Genomic DNA, 24,386 nt, shown 5'->3' with positions numbered 1-24,386 from the left:
TTTAACCCCTTGTCCCTCATGCAGGCTGGGGTAGCCAGAATGTGGAGCTCCGACTGATTGGGGCTTCACACCCTGACTATACCAGCTGCAAAAAAGGTCCCTTAATGCCGATTTTTGTTCCGGGGTATCTGTTGGGGGGGGGGGGCAGGTTTATTTTGCCCTTGGGCCCCATTGTTGCTTAAACTGGCCCTGGCTCCCACACAGCATCTCTGCCTGCAGGCCGCTTCACTGCCTTCTCCGCCACCACCAACAGGGTCCAGGCCGCTGTTGTACATGTGTCAATTCCCCTTCGTAAGCGTTACCTTGCCGCGGTGAAGGGGCTTGCGTATCACAATGAAGCAATGACCGATGGCTATATGAGTGTCTCGGGGGGGGGGGGGGGGGAAGGGGGCACACTCAACAATTTAATAAGGTCGTTGCTTCATTATGGACAGACCAAATTTCATCAACTGGACAGTCACTGTTCTGTCATTGAGCTTTGAGCATTGAGATTTTTGGCATGTATCCCACTCCTCCATGCAAAAACTCAGATGTTGGACCCCTTGAAACATCTTTTCCATCACTTTTGTGGCCAGCATAAATGTTTCTAATTTTCAAAGTTTGCCTCCCCATTGAAGTCTATTGCGGTTCGCGGAAGTTCGCGCGAACCAAACTTTTTGCAGAGGTTCGCGCTCAAGGTTCGCGAACCGAAAATCGGATGTTCGAGCCATCTCTACTTGCTGCAATTATGATTATACATTAAAAGTGAAATACAAACTGTGGATGCTAACATAATACTGCCCCTTGTTTACTTCTCTTGTAAAACTGCATCTGGAATATGCATTACAGGAGGGCAATTTGATAGGAGATGCAGAACGAGTAACAAAATTATTCAGAGGAATGGAGTCTCACTTACCAGGAACTTAAGGTTTAGATAAACTGGGCATATTTAGTCTAGAGAAAGGACACCTTAGAAGAGATCAAATTAACTGCTAGCTGACCGCCTAACTCTCATGGGCATGGCTGCGGCGGCAGCTCCAGGACCGCCTTATTCCGATCGGTGTAAAGTTCTGGGGCTCTGTTTTGCAGGAGATCGCGTACAGGCTGCGCGCGCATCTGCTGCTTGGTTTGCGGAGCAGAGCTCCACCTTAAGTCTCCGAGCGGCGATCGCCACTCGGGAGACTGTTAGACGCGAAACCACTGTCTATTTACCCATACAGCACTGCGATTTACAGCAGTGCTGTACTGGGGGCAGCCGTATGACACGGCTGCCCCCATGTGTCCCACAGGAGTGATCCGCTGTCATAGGCTGAAGCCTATCACAGCTGATCGCTGTGATAGGCAGACAGGGAGGGGGGGGGGGGTCATTTAAATAATAAAAAAAACTGAAATTTAATTTAAAAAATACAATAAATATTTATTAAAAAACAAACAAACAAACCAACCTGGGGGCGATCAGACCCCACCAACAGAGAGCTCTGTTGGTGGGGAGAAAAGGGGGGGTGAATCACTTGTGTGTTGTGCGGCCCTGCAGCTTGGCCTTAAAGCTGCAGTGGCCATTTTAGTAAAAAAAGGCCTGGTCTTTAGGGGGGGCTTAACACTTTGGTCCTCAAGTGGTTAAAGGGAACCAGAGACACCAGAAAAAAGATTTTATACATACCTGGGGCTTCCTCCAGCCCCATACGCACGGATCGCTCCCACGCCGCCGCCTTCTGCTTCCTGTATCCGCCGGTACCGGGTCCCGTAGTTTCAGCCAGTCGGCGTCAGCACGTGGCCAATTGTCCACATCACAGGGGCTCCCGGCATACCATTACGCGTGCGGCTGCATACTGCGCAGCCGTATGCGTAAGGATATGGAGGGAGCCCCTGATCATGTGGACAATTGGCCGCGTCCATCGGAAGTGATGGGACCCGGTACCAGCGGATCCAGGAAGCGGAGGATGGTGGCGTGGGAGCGATCCAGGCTTATGGGGCTGGAAGAAGCCCCAGGTATGTATGAAATCTTCTGGTTCCCTTTAATATGTGTAAGGAACTAATGCTGGGAATACTTTGTACCACTCGATTGAGCCATTTAGATGGCTCGATTGATAATTTCCGACATGTCCGATCACCCACCCGATCGAACGATTCTGTGCTCTTTACCGCATGGGGGACAATGGAAAAAGATAAGGAAAACGAGCAGAAGATAAGAGAATCGCCCACGGGGTCGAGCGGGAAATTGATCGGGCTGCATAATCGAGCCGCGGAGGAGACGCACCGTGTATTCCCAGCATAAGAGGCCAATATAAAACCTTGAAAGATTAGCTTTTTGTTCCTAGATGTTACGATCGCTTCTGCAGCGTTTACTGCTGGCTGCAGTGGTATTGCAACCCAAGCAGTTCTGATGTCATTACATGCATTTGCTTGCATAGTTTGGTTTGCACTTAAACTGGTTGCTGATTCCATCTGCAGTCGCTCTGAAGTTAATGACAGTTTAATATGCTTTTGTGAAAACAAACATTGTCTGCTGCAATGGAGTGGCAATCCCTTTCCTGCAGGCTGCATATCATTGTCTGCCTTTTCCTGCTGTCAGCCTGTGATTAATTACCATTCACTTGTGTGGGAATCTGCATGTCTGCTCCCATTGGATGACCTCAGTATAAAGAACTGCTTCCTGCAATGCTCCATGGGCTACCATAGTCTCAGATTCTGTCTGTTACTCTGTGCGTCTCCCACCTCGTTCCTAGTCCGTGTAGACTGCGCTGACTCCTGCGAAGGGGTCAGCGAGTCCTCCTAGTTCTGCTCTTGTTTCTAGAAGTTGTTACTTTGCTTGTCTTGTGTAATATATTGGTTCATCGCCAATATATACGCATACTTGCACGTTTTGTTATTTTCATTGTATTCGTGTTACGTTGATACATCAGTGTCGCTGATGTATACGTACACGAACTGTTTATATCCTGTGTTCAGTTAGTCAGCTTTCCAGCACGTTTTGGTAGTTTGCGCGTATCGTGATCACCCGTGCTGAGTTAGTTATCCTGCTCCTGGTTCTGTTTGCGGATTGCGTTCATCTCTGCGAAGAGATAGCGAATCCTTCTGAGTCCTGTTCCCTGTATTGCTCCAGTCCTAGTCAGTGTTCCTGCTTATGCCGATATACACATATGTTAGTCAGACGTTACAAATAGTTTCATTGATAGCTGTAATTGTAATACGCTAGGAAAACATGCTTATTGTATATTTGTCTGTGTTACGTTCATCTATCTTGATCCTCCTATTTCCTGACTATCCTGTCCTGTCTTGTGAGGCACGCCATCGCTGCAACGCATTGGTTACCTCATTCCAGTCTGTCTTGTTGTGGACGCTTGCTGTCACTAAGTAGTGGCTGGTTAAGCAAGCGTTCATTCTGTCTCCCTGTCCTGATCTCCTCAGTCCTGGTTTATGCGCTCAGCGCTACTTTGCGCTGAGACGTTATCACGAAAGTATTGTATTCGGATCTGCACCGGCTCTGTGCGCCACAATCTCCTATTGGAGTCAGTCCTCTCCTCCACTAAACTGGGGATATCCTGATTCCTTGTGCTGGTGTGTGTACCTCCTTCACGTCAGCTTATGTGTTGTATGCTGACTGTGGAGAATACACCACCAAGCCTAACACTAGACTTGTGCAAAGGGTTCTTTATAGGAAGTAAAATATGAAATGTATTACCACAGGAAGTAGTTAGGACAAATTCTATATCAGCATTTAAAGAGGGCTTGGATGCTTTTCTTGGATATTTTTTCCCTTTTATGGCTAACTGGTCCAGGCCTTGCAAGGATTTTTCACCTTTCTTTGGATCAGCTAAGATATACAAGGGTGCAGGCTAATGTTGTACCATATTTTCTGATTGAACTTGATGGATGGATGTCTTTTTCCAACCCAAAGTAAAAAGAGCTTTTTGTTACTTGTGGTGCTGCTGATCCTCTATTGCATTCATCATTGCTGTATAATGAGATTTTATTTTAAACGTGATCCTGAAGTAAAGTTTTAACAATATATAACAGTTTTCATAAAATAATAAAAATAATGAACCATACTGTTTCTACTAATATTTCTAATACTATTGATAAATAGTATTTAGATTTTGGCAGATAAAACGTGTTAAGTAGTACACACCTTCCCTTTAAGCTGGCAAGAGCATCTTCTGCAGATCGCTGATTGTAGCGCACCATGTAACTGTGCATATCAGGATAGTTAGTGCGGATGTTTCGTTCTGTGCTCCCATTTGGGACTGTTCCAAATCGGAATGGCGGATATTGCTCTTGGGGTTTCTGGAACTGTTGAGAAATTAAAACAAATTTATAAAATATGTACAACTACATTATATACAACTTTGTAACTAAATATTTTGTCAAATTCCATTCTCAGAAAACTTGACAGCACCACATTAAGATTCTTTATTCTAGACTATATAACACCTCCTTCAGAAAACACAAACAATATATAGTGAAATACAATGATCCTCATACTTAACTCACTGCCTCATTATAAAAATCAAAATGACCCACTCATAAAAATGTTCAAATTCACTCAGAGCTTGTTGTATTAAATTCTACACCTCCTGACCAGTCGGGTCAGAATGTACACTTTGTAATTTTTTTTTTTTTTATATCTGGTACTTCAAACCCACCATGTATTTTAAGTCTTTTAATAAGAGCTCTGCTAATCCTAGCCCTTCTTCATCCTCAAGTGTAACTTACCAAAATACCTGCTATAAAGAAAGCAGATCTAAGCGGTAAGCGCATACATATGTAATCACCGCCGGGAGACTTGGGCGCAGGATACACCCGGTATATGGTTTATCCTGAACTGCACAAGTCCCAGGAACGTTAATTACTATTCCCCCTCTAGGTCCATGTGGATGGTGGGGAATAATATAATTCAACTTCCAGCTATTGCTGGAGGCCAAATTATAGTGTTTTCAAATGTAACTTCTGCTCCGTCTTCTAATGGCACCAAAGTTACTCAGTGTGCGCCCAAATCTCCTGTGCTGTGATTACAGCTCTTGGATCTAAGCAGCACAATATTAATCATACCCAACCATGAAACTGCCAGACATCTCCAGTTCAATAAATCATTATCAATGTTATTATGTAAAGGGGCATAGTTTGCAGTGTAAAGTTTAAAATAATGGATGCATTATACATTCACAAATATTTGCTAGTGCTATACAACCTTGAATAAAGGATAGAAGGAATGATTAAATAAGATTAAGACAAGGCACCTGGCCCACATAGCATCCACCTCGAGTAGAGATGTTGCGAACATCAAATTTTGGGTTCGCGAACGGCAAACTCTAACTTCCAGAAAAATGTAAAGTTTTGAGTGAACCGGGCAAACTACCATACACTTCAATGAGCAGACGAATATTAAAACCTACTAAGACTGTTTCTGGCCACAAAAATGATGACAAACTTGTTTCAAAGGGGCCTGCTGGAGGAGGATCCATGCCAAAGTCCCACCAAAAATTACAGAGTTGACACAGAGTCTGGCTTTAATCCCTAAAGGGAAGAAATCACAGTACATTTCTAAAATTCGATTCATAAAGCATTACCGCATTCGGTGATACAGAAAACAGCTGACTTTCAGTGGTAGTCTGATACTCCCGATCATGGATTCGACCTATTCGGCCGTGGTTGAAAAAAAAATCCGGAAATTCTGTGATTCATTTCCGGATTTGAAACGGAATTCCGAATTCAACTCGGATTTTTCCATGAATGAGGCAATCATGGAAATTGACGGACGTGATCACGGAAAATCATTTTAGCTAATAGCAAGGCCCCCATACATGCTACAATCCCCCAAATTGCATGATTTATAAAGGTGATAAGAGGCTAACTTAAATAAAACTTTAAATGCGACTATTAATTGGTAATAATTGGCTTTAAACAAGGAAATACACTTTAAAGAGACCCAGCCCCATCAGCCTGGATCGCTCCCACTGCCTCTGTCCGCCGGTACTGGGTCCTGTCATTTTGGCCAGTCGACGCAAGCGCAGTGAGCTCACTCCGTACTGCGCAGGCGCATGCATACAAAGCCGGAGGGAGCCCCTGTGCATGCGGAAGACTGGCCGCATCCGACGGAAGTGACGGGACCCGATACCGGCGATAGAGGTAGCGGAGGATGGTGGCGTTGGAGCGATCCAAGCTTATAGGGCTGGAGGAAGCCCCAGGTATGCATAACATCTTTTTTAAATTTTTAGGCTTGGTTCGTCTCTGGTTCACTTTAAGCAGTCACAGAGGTGATGGTGAGTCTCAATGGCACCTGGCGGTGGTGGTACTACTGGAGGAGGATGAGTGGCCGATGCGGCGACGCCACAAAAACACCCACAGAGGTTTTTGTCAATTTTTTTTCCTTGCAGCGATATAATGACATGGCAGCAGATTTGTCCATGAACCCAGGCGGTGGGAGCGCAGAGTTTAGTAGGGAAAAAGAGCCTCAGAAGCAAGAGTAGGACTAAAGCAGTCAGTGCGGTAGCACAGAACGACCATGGCACCTCACTGGTGATACCACAGCATGATAATGCTGACCAAAAAAATAGATGCATCCATGGACCCTGGCGGTGAAACTCAGCGGAAGCAGGAGGAGGACTAAAGTGGTCAGAAATTGGCTGCCACCAGCGTCGGCTGACTCGGACCAAGCTGTGCTGCTGATAGTCGCCTCTCTGCTGCACCCTCTCCCTAGCCGTGGACCAGTCCCAGAAGTGGCGGAGGCAATGACACTCTCTCTCCTGCCACACCCACGACCCCTGCCAGACATGTTGTATGCACAAAATTTCAAGGTGGAGAAAGTGTGCTGATTTTTACAGTCAATACGTGTGTGTGTGTGGGTCTGGGGACAGACAGACGGAATATAACAGGGGGCTTTTATCAAAAAAAAATTTCCGAAAAGAAAAAACAAAATACTGAATACACTAATAGAACACGAAAATCAGTGGACAGCGCTGCGGTCTGCCTGCACTATGCGCACAGCAAACTAACCAGCTGCACACTAGTAACAAAGTACAATGTCACTGACAAAACTTAGTGACTGAACAACAGTGGCAGTGACGACTGCAACTAACTGAAGGTGATCACTGGCTGGCTGGCTTAGCTAGCTAACAAGTATACAGTAATAGAGCAGTAGAATCAGTGTGAAGTTGAACCTGCCTGCACTAAGCACAGCAAATCAGTACATTGTCACTGACTACTGCACTGACTACAGCTAACTTAAGTTAATCACTCACTGGCTAGCTAAATACAAGTATACAGTCAGTAATAGAGCAGTAGAATCAGTGGATCTGCCTGCCCTGCACTAAGCACAGCAAACAGTACACTCTCTCACTGACAACTACACTGACTACAACTAACCTAATTAATCACTCACTGCTAGCTAGCTGAAAACAAGCATCAGATATAGTAGAAGGGCAATGTAAGGACTGAAAACGCTCTTGCTGATGCACAATATGGCCTGGAGATGATCCTCTCAGTGCCACAGAGTCTAGCAAGGACAGAGCTCTGGAAATGGCCCCCACTTTATACACAGGAGGGGAGGGCAGAGACTCCCCTCCTATGATTGGTTGCTAGGGCCTGGCTGGGGGCCTCTGATTGGCCCAGGGATGTAATTTCTGCCCACTCACGACCTAATCATGGATTCCCGCCACGATCATGACTGTGCTAGTGAATCCAGAATTTCTGTGATCAGGGAAATTATCTGCCCACCACTGCTGACGTTACTGAGCACTTAAGACAATGTAAATTCATAAACCCTTTCTCCACATAAAAAGCTAAAATTACGGAGCAGTGCGCTAAATTACTGACTTGTGTGGTAATTACCTCAACACATGTCAGTAAATGTCAATTCATAATGCAGACAACAAGCTGTAACGGGACGAAGCATTACTGTCTGCTTTGAAGTGGCGAAGAGAGTACACTCTGGGAGCATGACTCACAGGCAGAAGCAGAGGCAGCTGTGACTGACAGGAGCAGGGAGTCAAGAGAAACAGCCCCTGTTCTCCTGCAAGTCTGAATGTTGGAATCTAACAGGACCAAGCAGGCATGCTCAGATGTACCAAAATTCGGTTCGGGTACATTCGAATTCGGGTCCGCATGACATTCGAATTCGCCTTCGACCACGAAATTCGGTTCGAGTTCATATTCAGTTCGAGGTTACGCCTAAAAATTCGTAAAAAATTCGTATTTGTGAATTCGGAGTTTTTTTGTGTGTTTTTTTAAAGTGAATTCACATTGAAATAGGTGTACTTAAAAAAACAAAACTGAAAACGTGACGCGTGGCACTGGCAGCAGGCAATGCATTGTGTGGACCCTGGCGGTGGGACCACTGATGGGACCACTGACAGCAGCAGGATAAATACAACAGCAGCAGTAGGAGGAGGTGGAGTGACGTGTGGCACTGGCAGCAGGCAATGCATTGTGTGGACCCTGGCGGTGGGACCACTGACAGCAGTAGGATAAATACAACAGCAGCAGTAGTAGGAGGAGTGACGTGTGGCACTGACAGCAGGCAATGCATAGTGTGGACCCTGGCGGTGGGACCACTGACAGCAGCAGGATAAATACAACAGCAGCAGCCGGAGGAGGTGGAGTGACGTGTGGCACTGGCAGCAGGCAATACATTGTGTGGACCCTGGCGGTGGGACCACTGACAGCAGTAGGATAAATACAACAGCAGCAGTAGGAGGAGGAGTGACGTGTGGCACTGGCAGAAGGCAATGCTTAGTGTGGACCCTGGCAGTGGGTCCACTGACAGCAGCAGGATAAATACAACAGCAGCAGTAGGAGGAGGAGTGACGTGTGGCACTGACAGCAGGCAATGCATAGTGTGGACTCTGGCGGTGGGACCACTGACAGCAGCAGGATAAATACAACAGCAGCAGTAGGAGGAGGAGTGATGTGTGGCACTGACAGCAGGCAATGCATAGTGTGGACTCTGGCGGTGGGACCACTGACAGCAGTAGGATAAATACAACAGCAGCAGTAGGAGGTGGAGTGACGTGTGGCACTGGCAGCAGGCAATGCATAGTGTGGACTCTGGCGGTGGGACCACTGACAGCAGCAGGATAAATAAAACAGCAGCAGTAGGAGGAGGAGTGACGTGTGGCACTGACAGCAGGCAATGCATAGTGTGGACCCTGGCGGTGGGACCACTGACAGCAGTAGGATAAATACAACAGCAGCAGCAGGAGGAGGTAGAGTGACGTGTGGCACTGACAGCAGGCAATGCATAGTGTGAACTCTGGCGGTGGGACCACTGACAGCAGTAGGATAAATACAACAGCAGCAGTAGGAGGTGGAGTGACGTGTGGCACTGACAGTAGGCAATGCATAGTGTGGACTCTGGAGGTGGGACCACTGACAGCAGCAGGATAAATACAACAGCAGCAGCAGGAGGTGGAGTGACGTGTGGCACTGGCAGCAGGCAATGTATAGTGTGTACCCTGGCGGTGGGACCACTGACAGCAGTAGGATAAATACAACAGCAGCAGCAGGAGGAGGTGGAGTGACGTGTGGCACTGACAGCAGGCAACGCATAGTGTGGACTCTGGCAGTGGGACCACTGACAGCAGTAGGATAAATACAACAGCAGCAGTAGGAGGTGGAGTGACGTGTGGCACTGACAGCAGGCAATGCATAGTGTGGGCGGTGGGACCACTAACAGCAGCAGGATGAAAATGAGCGCAGTGTAATATGTTGCCGCTTTATAAATACAATAAATACATAAATAAATTCATAGGTAAATCAATGCAGCAGGCCAGCAGTAGGAGGAGGAGTCCGGTAGAAATACAATAAATAAATACATAAATAAATTCATAGGTAATTTAATGCAGCAGGCCAGCAGCAGCAGCAGTCAGGTAGAAATAAAATAAATAAATACATAAATAAATTCATAGGTAAATCAATGCATCAGGCCAGCAGCAGCAGCAGGAGTCCGGTAGAAATACAATAAATAAATACATAAATAAATTCATAGGTAAATCAATGCAGCAGGCCAGCAGCAGCAGCAGCAGGAGTCCGGTAGAAATACAATAAATAAATACATAAATAAATTCATAGATAAATCAATGCAGCAGGCCAGCAGCAGCAGGAGTCCGGTAGAAATACAATAAATAAATACATAAATAAATTCATAGGTAAATCAATGCAGCAGGCCAGCAGCAGCAGCAGGAGTCCGGTAGAAATACAATAAATAAATACATAAATAAATTCATAGGTAAATCAATGCAGCAGGCCAGCAGCAGCAGCAGGAGTCCGGTAGAAATACAATAAATAAATACATAAATAAATTCATAGGTAAATCAATGCAGCAGGCCAGCAGCAGCAGCAGGAGTCCGTTACAAATACAATAAATAAATACATAAATAAATTCATAGGTAAATCAATGAGGCAGGCCAGCAGGAGGAGGAGGAGTCGTCACGTATGGCAGGCAGCAGGCAATGTATTGTAATTCCCAGGCAGGCACCTCATGTCCTCCTTTCGCCGACAACAGGTGCCAGGAACGTGCCGTCTATCCAGGCCTGGTTAATCTTCAAAAATGTCAGTCTGTCCACACCCTCTGTGGACAGACGAGAGCGCTTCTCGGTGACCACGCCACCGGCCGCACTGAAGCACCTCTCAGACAGCACGCTGGAAGGGGGGCAAGACAATACCTCCAGGGCGTACTGCGCAAGCTCCCTCCAGATGTGCAAGCGCTCCACCCAGTACTCCATGGCAGGGCCGGGCCGAGGCATAGGCTGGAGAGGCTCCAGCCTCAGGGCGCAGTGTAGGAGGGGCGCACAATTCATTCAGCTGTCATTCCTAATTGTGTTTGAAGCAGAAAGAAATAAGAAAAGGAGATACATGGAAGTGACTACAAGCCAGATAACTAGAGATTAAGGTCTTGAGGGGGTTGGGGGCTCTGGGATGCCTCTTAGTCTAATAGCAATCAGTGTGTGACGGCTGGGGTAGGAGGGATGGAGAAGCGCACTTTGGTGTCTCAGCCTTGGGTGCTGGAGGACCTTGTCCCGGCTCTGCTCCATGGGGTCCAAAGGCTCTTCGCTGCCAGTGTCAAGCCCACTGAAGGACCCCATGTAGTCGGCCACCATCCGGATCATGCGCTGGCTGTGACTCTCACCGAAGGTGGCTGCTGCCCGCACCTCCTCTCTTGGCTGCTGTACCTTCATGTAGAACGCCTGCGTCAATGACAGCAGGTCTCCTGGGCGCCTGACGCTGCTGCTGGCCGCAGGCACCTGCTGCTGTGCTGCTGGCTGCTAGACAGGGACAGAGGGAGTGGAAGGCGGGGGGAAGGCTTCCTCCAGTCGCCGAACAAGGATCTCCTGCAACTCCCTTGCTCGCTGCTCACGGTCTCTGGCAGGCCGAAACTGATCCCACCTCCCCCTCAGCCATGGGTCCAGGATCATGCTGATGCAGGCGTCCTACCTCGCTTGCATCCGCTTGACTCTGGGGTCTGTGCGCAGGCAGCGCAGCATGTGCGCTGCCATGGGGAACAGGGTGGACCGTCTAACAGAGACATCAGGGTCAGCGTCCTCCTCCTCCTCCTCTTGCCCCTGAGACTCTTCCTTCTCTCTCCACCCTCGCACCACTGCTGCTGCGCTCCGATGTTCCCCCTCAGCAGCAACGTCCAGCACCTCCAACTCCTCCTCCTCCTCCTCCTCCAGGGACTCAAATACCTGCGGAGCAGTGGACTGCGCAGGCGGCTGCTGTTCCAGCTGCTTCAGGGCTTCCTCTCCCAAATCCACCAAATCGCCAAGTGCCCTGTCCAGCAGACAAACAAAGGGCACCCACTGGCAGAGGGATGCCCGTTGTTTACTCACCAGGTTGGTTCCCTGCAGGAAGGGAGCCAACACCAAGCAGACCTGCTGCATATTCCCCCATTGTGCGTTGGTGAGGAGCTGGAGTGTGGTGCTGCTTCTGCTGCCGGTGCCGGCGACAGTGGCATCATAGATGTACCGGTTGACAGCCCTCCTCTGCTCAACCAGCCGCTCCAACATCTCCAGGGTGGAGTTCCAGCGAGTTGGCACGGTGTCGTGGCAGGCCCTACTGCTGCTGGATGTCTGCCAGTTTTGCTGCGGCAGCTGCTGAGCGGCGGAAAGTGCGCACAATTTTCCGCGCCGCTTCTAACAGCTCCTCCATCCCCAGGTAGGTGCGCATGAACTTTTGCACCACCAGGTTCAGGACGTGGGCCAAGCAAGGGACGTGGAGCAAGTCTCCACTGCTGATGGCAGACAGCAGGTTGGCAGCATTGTCGGACACCACCAATCCCACAGTGAGGCCTCTGGGGGTCAGCCACGTCCTCCTCTCCTGCTCCCTGAGGTACCGGAGCACGTTAGTTGCCGTCAAGGAGTGTTTTCCCAGGCTTTTCATCTCCAGCAGCGCTTGGCAGTGGTGGGCCTTCACGCTGCTGGAGAGACGGGATCGCTTGGTGGTGGGAGCTGCTGTTCTCCCCTGACCCCGCGTGGTGGCACCACGTAGTGGGCGACTGGTGCTGCTGCGCCCAAGGATAGACCTGCTGCTTCCTCGCTCGGGCTTTCCACCAGGCTGACCCAGTGGGCCATAAAGGACAGATAGCGCTCTGTCCCAAACCGACTGCTCCAGGAATCCATGGTTATGTGAATCCGCGCACTGACAGCGTGATCCAGCGCGCGGCCCACGTTCTCCATGGCAGAGCGGTGCAGTGCTGGGATCGCCCTGCGGGAGAAATAGTGGCGGCTGGGGACTTGCCACTCCGGGATCCCAACCTGCAGCAGCGCTCTGATGTCACTCCCCTCCTGCACAAAGGAATATGGCAGGAGCTGGGAGCACATGGCCCGGGCAAGCAACCCGTTCAGCAACCGGATGCGCCTGTGGGCGGGAGGCAGCACCTTGGTCACACCGGGGAATGCTTTGCTGAGCAGGGTCTGGCGGCGTTTGCCTGCACGGGAGGATGAGGAGGCCACTGTGGAGGGAGCTGATGAGGCCACTGAGGACTGGCTGCCGGGGGGGGGGTTGAGTTGCTGCTGTGCTCCTGCTGCTGCTGCTGCTGGATGGGCAGGAGGGTCGGCTGATGCTGCTGAAATCTGTGCAGTGGCTGTCTGGCTCTGACCACTGCCTGCACCACTTTGCATAAGCTTCTCCAACTCATTAAAGTCCTCAAACTGTCTGCTCTGTAAGTGGGTCTGCAGGCACGAGGTACTCAATTTGTGGATATCGCGACCTCTGCTGAGACTGAGATTACAACTGTTGCAAATTGCACGGGTCAGGTCCACTGGGCACTTGGTGAAGTACCGCCAGACTGGGGACTTCAACCTGCTCTTTGAGCTTGAGGGCTGGGGTTTTTGGGTGCCCTTGGAGGATTGTGCCTTTTTGGTTGTAGTTAGAGGTTTGCTGCGAGTGGTGGTAGCGACTGAAGCAGTAGGCTGTGGCGCCTGCCTTCCACACCCTGTGCTGGCCGCCTTGCTGCTGCCGCGCCTCTGCGCCAGAGACGCCTCCTCCTCCGATGATGAGCTGCCTTCAACCAACTGTGCTGGTGGTACTGGTGGCACATAGGAAGGATCTATCAAGTCATCATCATCAACCCCAAACAAATCCTGTGAGCCTCCTCTACCCCAACATCCCCTGCATCACGCCCCTCCTCCTCAGCGCCAACAACAAACTTCTGCACCTCAAACTCCTCCTCCTCCTCCTTGGATGGCCCCATCATCTCCAACTCATACTTCTCCAAAACATCCCTGTACATGGTCACAGTCTCAGGGGAGAAGAGCATGCTCATTGAGGGCAGGCTGGTCGATGGGGTCACCGTGACCATGGCCTCAAGCGCTGGTGGAGGCCTGCTGCGGACAGGAGTGCTGGTGCTGGTGGCACTAGTCTCGCTGGTGCTGGAGGCCTGGCTGGAAAAGGTGGCTTCCTGCCCCGCCATAATTTCCACCACAGCCTGCACCTGACTCTCCCCAATGGGCCGTGGGCGACGACCCGTCTCAAAGATGGGCGCAACACGCTGCTGTTGCGCCTCTGCTCCCTCCTCCCTGTGGTCAGTGGCTGGTGGCGCACCAGTCCCAGACCTGCTGCTGCTGGCAGTGGCTCCTGCAATGGCGCTTCCTCTCCTGGTGGTGCCTCGCCCTCTACCTCTACCTCTGCCAGTCATTGTGCACTATACAAATACAGTAAAAAAAAAAAATAAGTAGAAGAGGGCGGGAAAGGGTGTAAACTTTAATAAAGTCTGTGTTGGTGGTGACTTGGTGGTGACTAGTAGTATAGTAGTAGACACTAGTAGTATGCACGCACGCAGGTAACTAAGAAACACCTAGCGTACTACGCTACAAGTAAGTCGTGCGGCAGACAGTCGGTGACAATTAAAAATGGTCACACACGGTCAGACGCAATCAATCAATAGGCTCGGGCAGGTGAGGTGACAGACAGTCACAGGTCACTCACAACCCATGCTGGTGTGGTGGCCTGTATGTGTTGTAACTCTTATTTATTGCACACACTATGGATGATAATAAAATCATACAGTAAAATTGAAAAAAAAATTAGTGATTTTATTATCATCCGTAGTGTGTGTAATAAATAAGAGTTACAACACATACAGGCCACCACACCAGCATCCGTTGTGAGTGACCTGTGACTGTCTGTCACCTGCCCGAGCCTATTGATTGATTGCGCCTGACCGTTTTTAATTGTCACCGACTGTCTGCCGCACGACTTACATGTAGCGTAGTGCGCTAGGTGTTTCTTAGTTACCTGCGTGCGTGCATACTACTAGTGTCTACTACTATACTACTAGTCTACTAGTCTAGTACCCGTTCACTAATTTTCTTTTCAATTTTACTGTGTGAACGGGTACTAGACTAGTAGACTAGTAGTATAGTAGTAGACACTAGTAGTATGCACACACGCAGGTAACTAAGAAACACCCAGCATAATAGGTTACAAGTAAGTCGTGCGGCAGACAATCGGTGACAATTACAAACGGTCACACACGGTCAGACGCAATCAATCAATAGGCTCGGGCAGGTGAGGTGACAGACAGTCACAGGTCAGGTCACTCACAATGGATGCTGGTGGTGACCTGTCACAGTCAGTAACTAACTAACACAGTACTGAAACTAATAAAGTAACAGACTACAGCAGTAATAATTAACTAAAATAGTACTACTAGTACACAACTAACTAGAATCCCTAACCTACCTAAGGTAGTAGTAGGCTAAGGCTACCTAGGCTAGCAGCCTGCTCACAGACTAACACTAGCCTAGCACAGTATACAGTATACACTAGCTGACTAAAAACAATCAAAATACTAGCTAACTATATAAGACAACAATAAATGTGTTTAGGAGGTGTTTAGGAAGCAAAACGCTAGGTTTAGCAGTGAAAAGCACTTGCTCAGACACAGCACAGCACTGGAGAATCTCTCAGTACCAGCAGCAGTCACACAAGTGCGTGGCTCCGCAACATGGTCGCCGCCTTGTATACAGGAGGGGAGGGCCAGGCTCCCCTCCTCTGATTGGTTGCTAGGGTTGCCAGCTCCATGGCAGGAGGACTTCTGATTGGCCCAATCACGTCATCCCCGAATCCCGAAGCCGAAACCACAGCTCCATCCGGCCGAATTCGAGCGCACACATTCGGCAGGCTTCGTATTCGGATTCGGCTCGGAATCGCAGCATTCGGGTTCGGGTTCGCATGCGGCAAACCTAAAAAAACACCCGAATTTTTCGGGGAAACTTTGCATTCGTGGTCCTGCTGAGCAAGTTGAGCAACCCTGGGACCAAGCAAGCAAGCGAGCACACTGTCTTTCATATGCAGTGCTTAGCTTGCAACTGTATTTGTGATTGAAAGTACTATATCTGATATCTCTGTGTGTGTGTTAAAGAACACAGCCCAGTGACACACACACACACACACACACACACACACACACACACACACACACTGCTGTGTATATGACACTGATTGTGTGCCTCTTTGTGATTATACATTCTGTCTACCACTGTTGAATATTGTTGGTAGTACTGCATACCCCCAATATGGGAAAAATAACAGGGAGAGGCGGGCCACTCCGCAGGTATTTTCGAGGTAGTGCTGGTTTTGTGTGGCCCTCGACCAAAGTACAGTGTTCAGAAGGCACGTACCCTCAACCCCGCAAATTCTGATGATGTGGTCTTAAACATCGCACCACATCTTCTACAGCTTCCGCACAGAACCTCCTTGATGCACCGTCCTCCTCCTGCTCTGCTTCTGGTTTCCCACAAAAACTTAAAGTGGACCCAAATTAAAAATACAAGATTTCAGAAATAAAATCTATTTTCTAAATTATAATAATAAATAGCAGCTTTTTTTCAGCTGCGCAATGACAAATATAAAAAAAAAATTACATTTATATTGCCGGGACAGAATCCGGCAGACTTGTGGAGGAGATAAAAAACAAAAACAAAACACAGGCTGCTACTGATGATGTCACGGGGGAGGTGATCTCAGCTTGTGTGAGATTTCCCTGTGATGGAGGGTAACTGATGACAAACACACCCATGATCTAAAATCTCTTACTAAGCTCAGAAGTAATGGCTGCCGCCTGTGTAACCCTAGTTATGAAAAGAGAAGGTTGAAAAGCATGCACTGAAATGCTCATAGGCTTGAAGAAGTGTTTATTTATCTTTGTGTGTGTCAGAGTGGTGCAACTAAATATTTTGAATTAAAAACATGTTTGGTTTGGGTCCACTTTAATAGTACCACTAGCAACACAGCTGCTTCACTTGATGTGTCAGAGGACTTATTCACACATAATGCATTTAGTGACACACTTGGGGTCATCCAGCCAACATGCCTTTCAAGGCCTGCTGTTGCCACCACCCAAATGCCAACATTCCAAAGATCACCAGTGTGGCATTTTTTTGTGTGCCTCTGATACCAGCAATGCCACCTGCAACCTCTGCCAAAAGAAACTGAGTCATGAGAAGCCCAACACCCAACAAGGGACAACTGCTTTGCGAAGGCATCTGATCGCAAAACACAAATACCAATGATATGCACACATTAATAAAAGCAGCACACAAATATAATAATGTTAGAAATAATTCTTGATACATTTGACTAACATGCTTTAAGAAAAACAAAAGAAAATAATAGGTAGTACAGTGAGCCAGTCTGCTTGCTACCATCATAAAGTTCTATAATTAACTTCCCATCCCATCTAGGCCTCTGGTACACATGAGATCATGACGCTAAGCTGGTCTGTTTACTTGAGCATAACACACTTAATTTATTATTTTTTGTAAATGACATTGTCCCCGCACAGCATCTCTGCCTGCAGGCCGCTTGACTGCCTTATCCGCCACCACTAACAGGGTCCAGGACTCCATGTGGATTCCTGAATTTTTAAGGACGCTGCTAGCAGTGGCCGCTAACAAAAACAATAATAATTTTTCTGGTGTGTGTACATGCCTAAATTTTCTGGCTGCACTGCGGCTGCAACAACAAAACAAAAGGCAAGTACATGTGTCAATTCCCCTTCATGATCCACCATATGAGCTGTTAAGCCGCCATTGCCAGCACTCTCACCAACCTGCGCACCAGCACAGCCATCACTACACACAGTGGCGTAGCTAAGGAGCTGTGGGCCCCGATGCAAGTTTTACATTGGGGCCCCCCAAGCACTCTATACATAACAATTGATATGGCGCATCAAAACCTGCCAATGGTAACTACAGTGTCAGAGGTGCAAAAAGGGGATGGGGAACAGTTTGTTAATGATTACCACTATTCAAAGTATCTATAGAAGTGATTATTATGAGCACAGGACGAAAAGAGAGTTAATACTGTGGTTGAGGGAGGGCCGCTCTGGCCCAAGGGCCCCGATGCAGTCGCAACCTCTGCAACCCCTATTGCTACGCCCCTGCCTACATAAACAGCTGTTTGCGGAGGTGCGTTAAACAGTGAGTTTGGTCTGTCAGTGTGAAGCAGTACACTACTTACATTACCTGATCCATGTATACACACACAAGATTTTTATGCCTCCAGTTTAGGAATGCAATGCCATTTGTGCCCTGTTGACAAATGCTCTGGATGTGGAGCAGTACAGATTGGTGCTGATCCTTTTCTGCACTATGATGACAAAAACCCTTGGAGGTGAAGTGGTTAACCTCCTCCTTAATGTCCACTACCACTAATGCTCTTAGTAAATTTCATAGCTTGGTTATTAAAAAGTCTTGTACCCAATGAAATACATGTATACTGGGCCAAGGCAGAGGTGAAAGAGGCTCCAGCTTCAGGGCACAGTGTAGGAGCAGGCACACAACTCACTCATCTATCATTCCCCTGTTGTTATTGAAGCAGAGAGAAATAAGAAAAGGGAATGCATGGCAGTGACTGCCATGTCAAAAAATGGCTCCATGGAAAAGTATGGGTAGTGGTGCTCAAATACCCCTTTTTAAAATTCGAGTTTGGTCGAATTCGAATAGTAAATTATTCGAGGTCAGTCGAATATTCGAGTCGAATAAATTTTACTATTCGATTCGACCTCGGACTTCGAGCTCACTATTCGAGTCGGTATTCGAGCTCATTATTCGAGCTGACTATTCGAATTGGCCTTAAATAGCTTCCCAACACTTGTTTTGAGGGTGAATGATGCAAGAAACATATTTTTTTCCAAGTAACAACAGCAAGTGATTATGTGGGGATGTTCCTTTAAAAAAAAAAAAGGTGAAAAGAGAAGTTGTGTCCAGAATTTTGTTCAGTACTGTATATACTTCTTCTTCTTCTTCTTCTTTATCTTCTATATCTTCTTCTTCTTCTTCTATATCTTCTTCTTCTTCTTCATCTTCTTCTTCTTCATCTTCTTCATCTTCATCTTCTTCATCTTCATCTTCTTCATCTTCTTCTTCATCTTCTTCATCTTCATCTTCTTCATCTTCTTCTTCATCTTCTTCATCTTCTTCATCTTCATCTTCTTCATCTTCTTCTTCATCTTCTTCATCTTCATCTTCTTCATCTTCTTCTTCATCTTCTTCATCTTCATCTTCTTCATCTTCTTCTTCTTCTTCTTCATCTTCTTCATCTTCTTCTTCTTCTTCTTCATCTTCTTCTTCTTCTTCTTCATCTTCTTCTTCTTCTTCTTCTTCTTCTTCTTCTTCTTCATCTTCTTCATCTTCATCTTCTTCATCTTCATCTTCTTCATCTTCTTCTTCATCTTCTTCATCTTCATCTTCTTCATCTTCTTCTTCATCTTCTTCATCTTCTTCATCTTCATCTTCTTCATCTTCTTCTTCATCTTCTTCATCTTCATCTTCTTCATCTTCTTCTTCATCTTCTTCATCTTCATCTTCTTCATCTTCTTCTTCTTCTTCATCTTCTTCATCTTCTTCTTCTTCTTCTTCATCTTCTTCTTCTTCATCTTCTTCTATATCGTCTTCTTCTTCACTTATTTCTCTTTTCATTTTTTTTTTTAAAGAAATGCAGCTATTTTTGAGCGTAACAACAAATAGCTGGTGGCGCACGCATGTTGGAAGCGCCATTGTATGTGCTCCCTGGCAGTGGAAACACACAGACAGCAGGAGGTAAATTCAGCAGCAGGAGGAGGAGGATGAGTGTGTGGCAGCATGCAGTCAATGAGGCAGGCAGCGTGACATAATAGCCCTGGTACCTAGCGGTGATACCAGGGCTGTAAATAAACACAACAGGAGGTCCCAGACAGCGGTCGTGCAGCCCACATTGTGTCCAATACACAACTGGGACAACACAGTTTTCAACCCGGGCACCTCAGAAAAATTAAACCTTTTTTTGTAATGGTTTTGTAGTTTTGGTTTTACAACCAATTACACAGATATATAGCTATTGTTTGACGTAATAGCTGGTGGCAGAGTGGCAGCAGAAGGTAAATCTGTGTACCCTGGCGGTGGGAAACACAGACAGACAGCAGCAGCAGCAGGAGGAGGAATGGAGGAGTAATTATGTGAGCAGCTATTGTTTGACGTAATAGCTGGTGGCAGTGTGGCAGCAGAAGGTAATTCTGTGTACCCTGGCAGTGGGAAACACAGACAGACAGCAGCAGCAGGAGGAATGGAGGAGTAGTGTGAGTGTGGCAGCAGGTAGGCAGCGTGACATAATAGCCCTGGTACCTAGCGGTGATACCAGGGCTGTAAATAAACACAACAGGAGGTCCCAGACAGCGGTCGTGCAGCCCACATTGTGTCCAATACACAACTGGGACAACACAGTTTTCAACCCGGGCACCTCAGAAAAATTAAACCTTTTTTTGTAATGGTTTTGTAGTTTTGGTTTTACAACCAATTACACAGATATATAGCTATTGTTTGACGTAATAGCTGGTGGCAGAGTGGCAGCAGAAGGTAAATCTGTGTACCCTGGCGGTGGGAAACACAGACAGACAGCAGCAGCAGCAGGAGGAGGAATGGAGGAGTAATTATGTGAGCAGCTATTGTTTGACGTAATAGCTGGTGGCAGTGTGGCAGCAGAAGGTAATTCTGTGTACCCTGGCAGTGGGAAACACAGACAGACAGCAGCAGCAGGAGGAATGGAGGAGGAGTGTGAGTGTGGCAGCAGGTAGGCAGCGTGACATAATAGCCCTGGTACCTAGCGGTGATACCAGGGCTGTAAATAAACACAACAGGAGGTCCCAGACAGCGGTCGTGCAGCCCACATTGTGTCCAATACACAACTGGGACAACACAGTTTTCAACGCGGGCACCTCAGAAAAATTAAACCTTTTTTTGTAATGGTTTTGTAGTTTTGGTTTTACAACCAATTACACAGATATATAGCTATTGTTTGACGTAATAGCTGGTGGCAGAGTGGCAGCAGAAGGTAAATCTGTGTACCCTGGCGGTGGGAAACACAGACAGACAGCAGCAGCAGCAGGAGGAGGAATGGAGGAGTAATTATGTGAGCAGCTATTGTTTGACGTAATAGCTGGTGGCAGTGTGGCAGCAGAAGGTAATTCTGTGTACCCTGGCAGTGGGAAACACAGACAGACAGCAGCAGCAGGAGGAATGGAGGAGTAGTGTGAGTGTGGCAGCAGGTAGGCAGCGTGACATAATAGCCCTGGTACCTAGCGGTGATACCAGGGCTGTAAATAAACACAACAGGAGGTCCCAGACAGCGGTCGTGCAGCCCACATTGTGTCCAATACACAACTGGGACAACACAGTTTTCAACCCGGGCACCTCAGAAAAATTAAACCTTTTTTTTTTTTTAATGGTTTGTTTGGTTTTGGTTTTGCAACCAATATAGCTATTGTTTGACGTAATAGCTGGTGGCAGAGTGGCAGCAGAAGAAGGTAATTCTGTGTACCCTGGCAGTGGGAAACACAGACAGACAGCAGAAGGGCAGTACACAGCAGCCCACTGTAGGTGTAAAATGTGTGGCTGCAGGCGACGTAATAGTCAAAGTGAACCAGGCTGGCTTAGTGAGCAGGAGCCAGGAGGTGGTAAAGGGTGGTAAGGCACATTAACGATGGTTCCGGCAGCCAGTTCATGTCCCCCTCTCGCCGACAACAGGGGCCAGGAACTCGCCTTCCACCCACGCCTGGTTCGTCTTCAGAAACGTCAGTCTGTCCACAGACTTGTGAGACAGACGTGAGCGTTTCTCGGTGACCACGCCACCAGCTGCACTGAAGCAGCGCTCGGACAGCACGCTGGAAGGGGGGCAGGACAGCACTTCCAGGGCGTACTGCGCTAGCTCGCTCCAGATCTCCATGCGCTTGACCCAATACTCCATGGGATCAACAGGGGCATCGCTGTCAAGCCCGCTGTACGACCCCATGTAGTCAGCCACCATGCGGGTCAGGCGCTGGCTGTGACCGGAGGAGGATGCTGCTGCATGCATCTCCTCTCTAGTCACTGCTGCCGGAGCCTCTACAGTCCTGTAGAGCTCGTGGCTGAGAGACAGCAGGTCTGTGGGGCGCTTGCTGCTGCTGGATGCAGGCACCTGCTGCTGCCTCTGTGCTGGCTGCTGGACAGTGGGGGTGGAAGGCTGGGGGAAGGCTTCCTCCAAGCGCTCAACAAGGGCCTGCTGCAAGCTCCTTATTTGTTGCGCTGGGTCTCCTCCTGCAGGCGGCAGGAACTGGCTCAACTTCCCCTTGAGGCGTGGGTCCAACATCATGCTGATCCAGATGTCCTCCCTCTGCTTCATCTGGATCACCCTGGGGTCCCTGCGCAGGCACGTCAGCATGTGCGCTGCCATTGGGAAGAGGCGGGCCACGTCTGCTGGCACATCGACGTCAGTGCTGTCCTCATCCTCCTCCTCTGCCGCCTCATCCTCTCTCCACCCCCGCACCAACTCAGCTGCGCTGTGCTGATCCCCCTCATCAGCAGCCAGGTCAGGGACCTCCACCAAGTCCTCCTCCTCCTCCCCCTCAGAGGTGGACTGCGCAGCTGGTTGCCGCTCCTGCTGGTCCAAGGCTGCCGCTCCCTGTTCCAGCAAAGCATCGAGGGCCCTGTTCAGCAGAGAAACCAGGGGCACCCACTCGCAGACCATAGCATGGTCCCTGCTCACCATGTTTGTGGCCTGCAGGAAGGGAGCCAGCACTAAGCACACCTGCTGCATGTGCCTCCAGTCATCATCAGGGACGATGGACGGGATGTTGCTGGTCTTGTCCCTTCTCTGAGCTGCGGAAACAGTGGCCAGGGCAAGGTACTGTTTGACAGCGTGCCTCTGTTTAACCAGACGCTCCAACATCGCCAGGGTGGAGTTCCAGCGAGTCGGAACGTCAAGGATCAGCCGATGGCGTGGCAGATCCAGCTCCTTTTGCACGTCTTCCAGGCTCGCACAGGCTGCAGCCGAGCGCCGGAAGTGACGCACAACATTCCTTGCCGTTTCCAGCAGTTCGCCCATCCCCTGGTAGGTGCGCAGGAACTTCTGCACCACCAGGTTCAGCACGTGGGCAAGACAGGGGATGTGGGTCAGGTTTCCCCTGTCTATTGCGGCAACCAGATTGGCCCCATTGTCGGCCACCACCTCTCCGACTCTGAGGCCTCTGGGGGTCAGCCAAATCCTCTCCTGCTCCTGGAGTTTGGCCAACACATGGGTTGCCGTCAGCTTGGTCTTCCCAAGGCTGACCAAGTGCAGCAGCGCTTGGCAGTGGCGGGCCTTCACGCTGCTGCTGAGGCGGGGGGTTTGGCCAGGTGTGCCGGAGGATGGCAGAGGATCGGAGGAACCTGCTGCAGTTCCCCTGACCCTGCGGGGTGGCACCACCCACTGTGTTGCTGCTGCTGCTGTGCCCGCTGCTGCTCTCCTATCCTCACCCCCTTCCACCAAGCTGACCCAGTGGACAGTGAAGGACAGGTAGCGGCCTGTCCCGAAGCGGCTGCTCCAGGAGTCCATGGTGACGTGGACCCTTTCACCAACCGCGTGCTCCAGCCCTCGCTCCACATTGGCCATCACAAAGCGGTGCAGTGCAGGAATGGCCTTGCGGGCAAAGAAGTGTCTGCTGGGGAGCTGCCAGTCTGGGGCTGCGCAAGCAAGCAGCGCACGAATGTCGCTCCCCTCCTGCACGAGCGTGTACGGCAGGAGTTGGGAGCACATGGCCCGTGCCAGCAAGCCGTTCAGCTGCCGCACGCGACGGCTGCTGGGAGGCAGAGCCCTAACCACCCCCTGGAAGGACTCGCTCAAAAGGCTCTGGCGTGGCCTTTTGCTGACACGGGAATCAGCAGACACAGCAGAGGAGGCCACTGAGGACTGGCTGCCAGAACAGGCCTCAGTGTTGGCGGCAGGAGTTGCAGAGGGGGGAGGAGCAGTGCGTTTCCGCACTCCTGCTGGTGCTGCTGGAGGAGCAGGAGGGCGGGTGGCTGCTGTTGCTGCTGCTGCTGCTGAAGGCTGTGCAGTGATGGGTGTGGTGCCACTGCCAGCAGCAGATGCCTTCAGCCTCTGGAACTCCTCATGCTGGTGGAAATGTTTAGCCGCAAGGTGGTTGATGAGCGAGCTGGTGCTGAACTTTAAGGGGTCTGCACCTCTGCTCAACTTCCGCTGACAGTGGTTGCAAGTGGCGTACTTGCTGTACACAGTGGGCATGGTGAAAAACCGCCAGATTGGTGACAGAAACTTCCCCCTACGGCATGGAAGCGCTGCTGCCTGTCTCCCTGTGGTGGTTGGGGGGGGGCTTGGGTGCGGCTGGTGGTGGTACTGGCTGATGCTGCTGCTGCTGCTGCTGAGCCTGAGACACCAGCAGGCTGTGGGACGCTGCCAATGCTTGCAATGATGCGCCTCCTTGCAAGGCCCACAAGCGCATCCTCCTCCTCCTCCTCAGAGCTGCTGAGGACGACATCCCCTGGAGGTGGTGGCACCCAGTCTCTGTCTGTCACCGGGTCATCATCATCATGCCCCTCCTGAAACATGTCCTGCTGGGATGATGACCCCCCAAACTCCTCTCCTGATGCATGGATGGGACGCTTGACTGTCGCCACAGTCTTGCT

General features: G+C 49.3%; 1 protein-coding gene across 1 annotated transcript in view; it reads right to left on the bottom strand.

The window, feature by feature from the left end:
• GRIN2C (glutamate ionotropic receptor NMDA type subunit 2C) overlaps nucleotides 1-24,386 on the bottom strand; it is a 1,474,164-nt gene that overhangs the window by 527,794 nt on the left and 921,984 nt on the right. The window contains exon 10 of the mRNA XM_068262140.1: nucleotides 4,109-4,269. Within this exon, the coding sequence (XP_068118241.1) occupies nucleotides 4,109-4,269 (161 nt within the window). The remainder of the gene's footprint in view (nucleotides 1-4,108; nucleotides 4,270-24,386) is intronic.

This window comes from Hyperolius riggenbachi, chromosome 12 (assembly GCF_040937935.1).
Source record: "Hyperolius riggenbachi isolate aHypRig1 chromosome 12, aHypRig1.pri, whole genome shotgun sequence".
NCBI lineage: Eukaryota > Metazoa > Chordata > Amphibia > Anura > Hyperoliidae > Hyperolius > Hyperolius riggenbachi.
The sequence above is the reverse complement of the archived record's forward strand: the minus strand, read 5'-3'. Positions and strand labels throughout refer to the sequence as shown.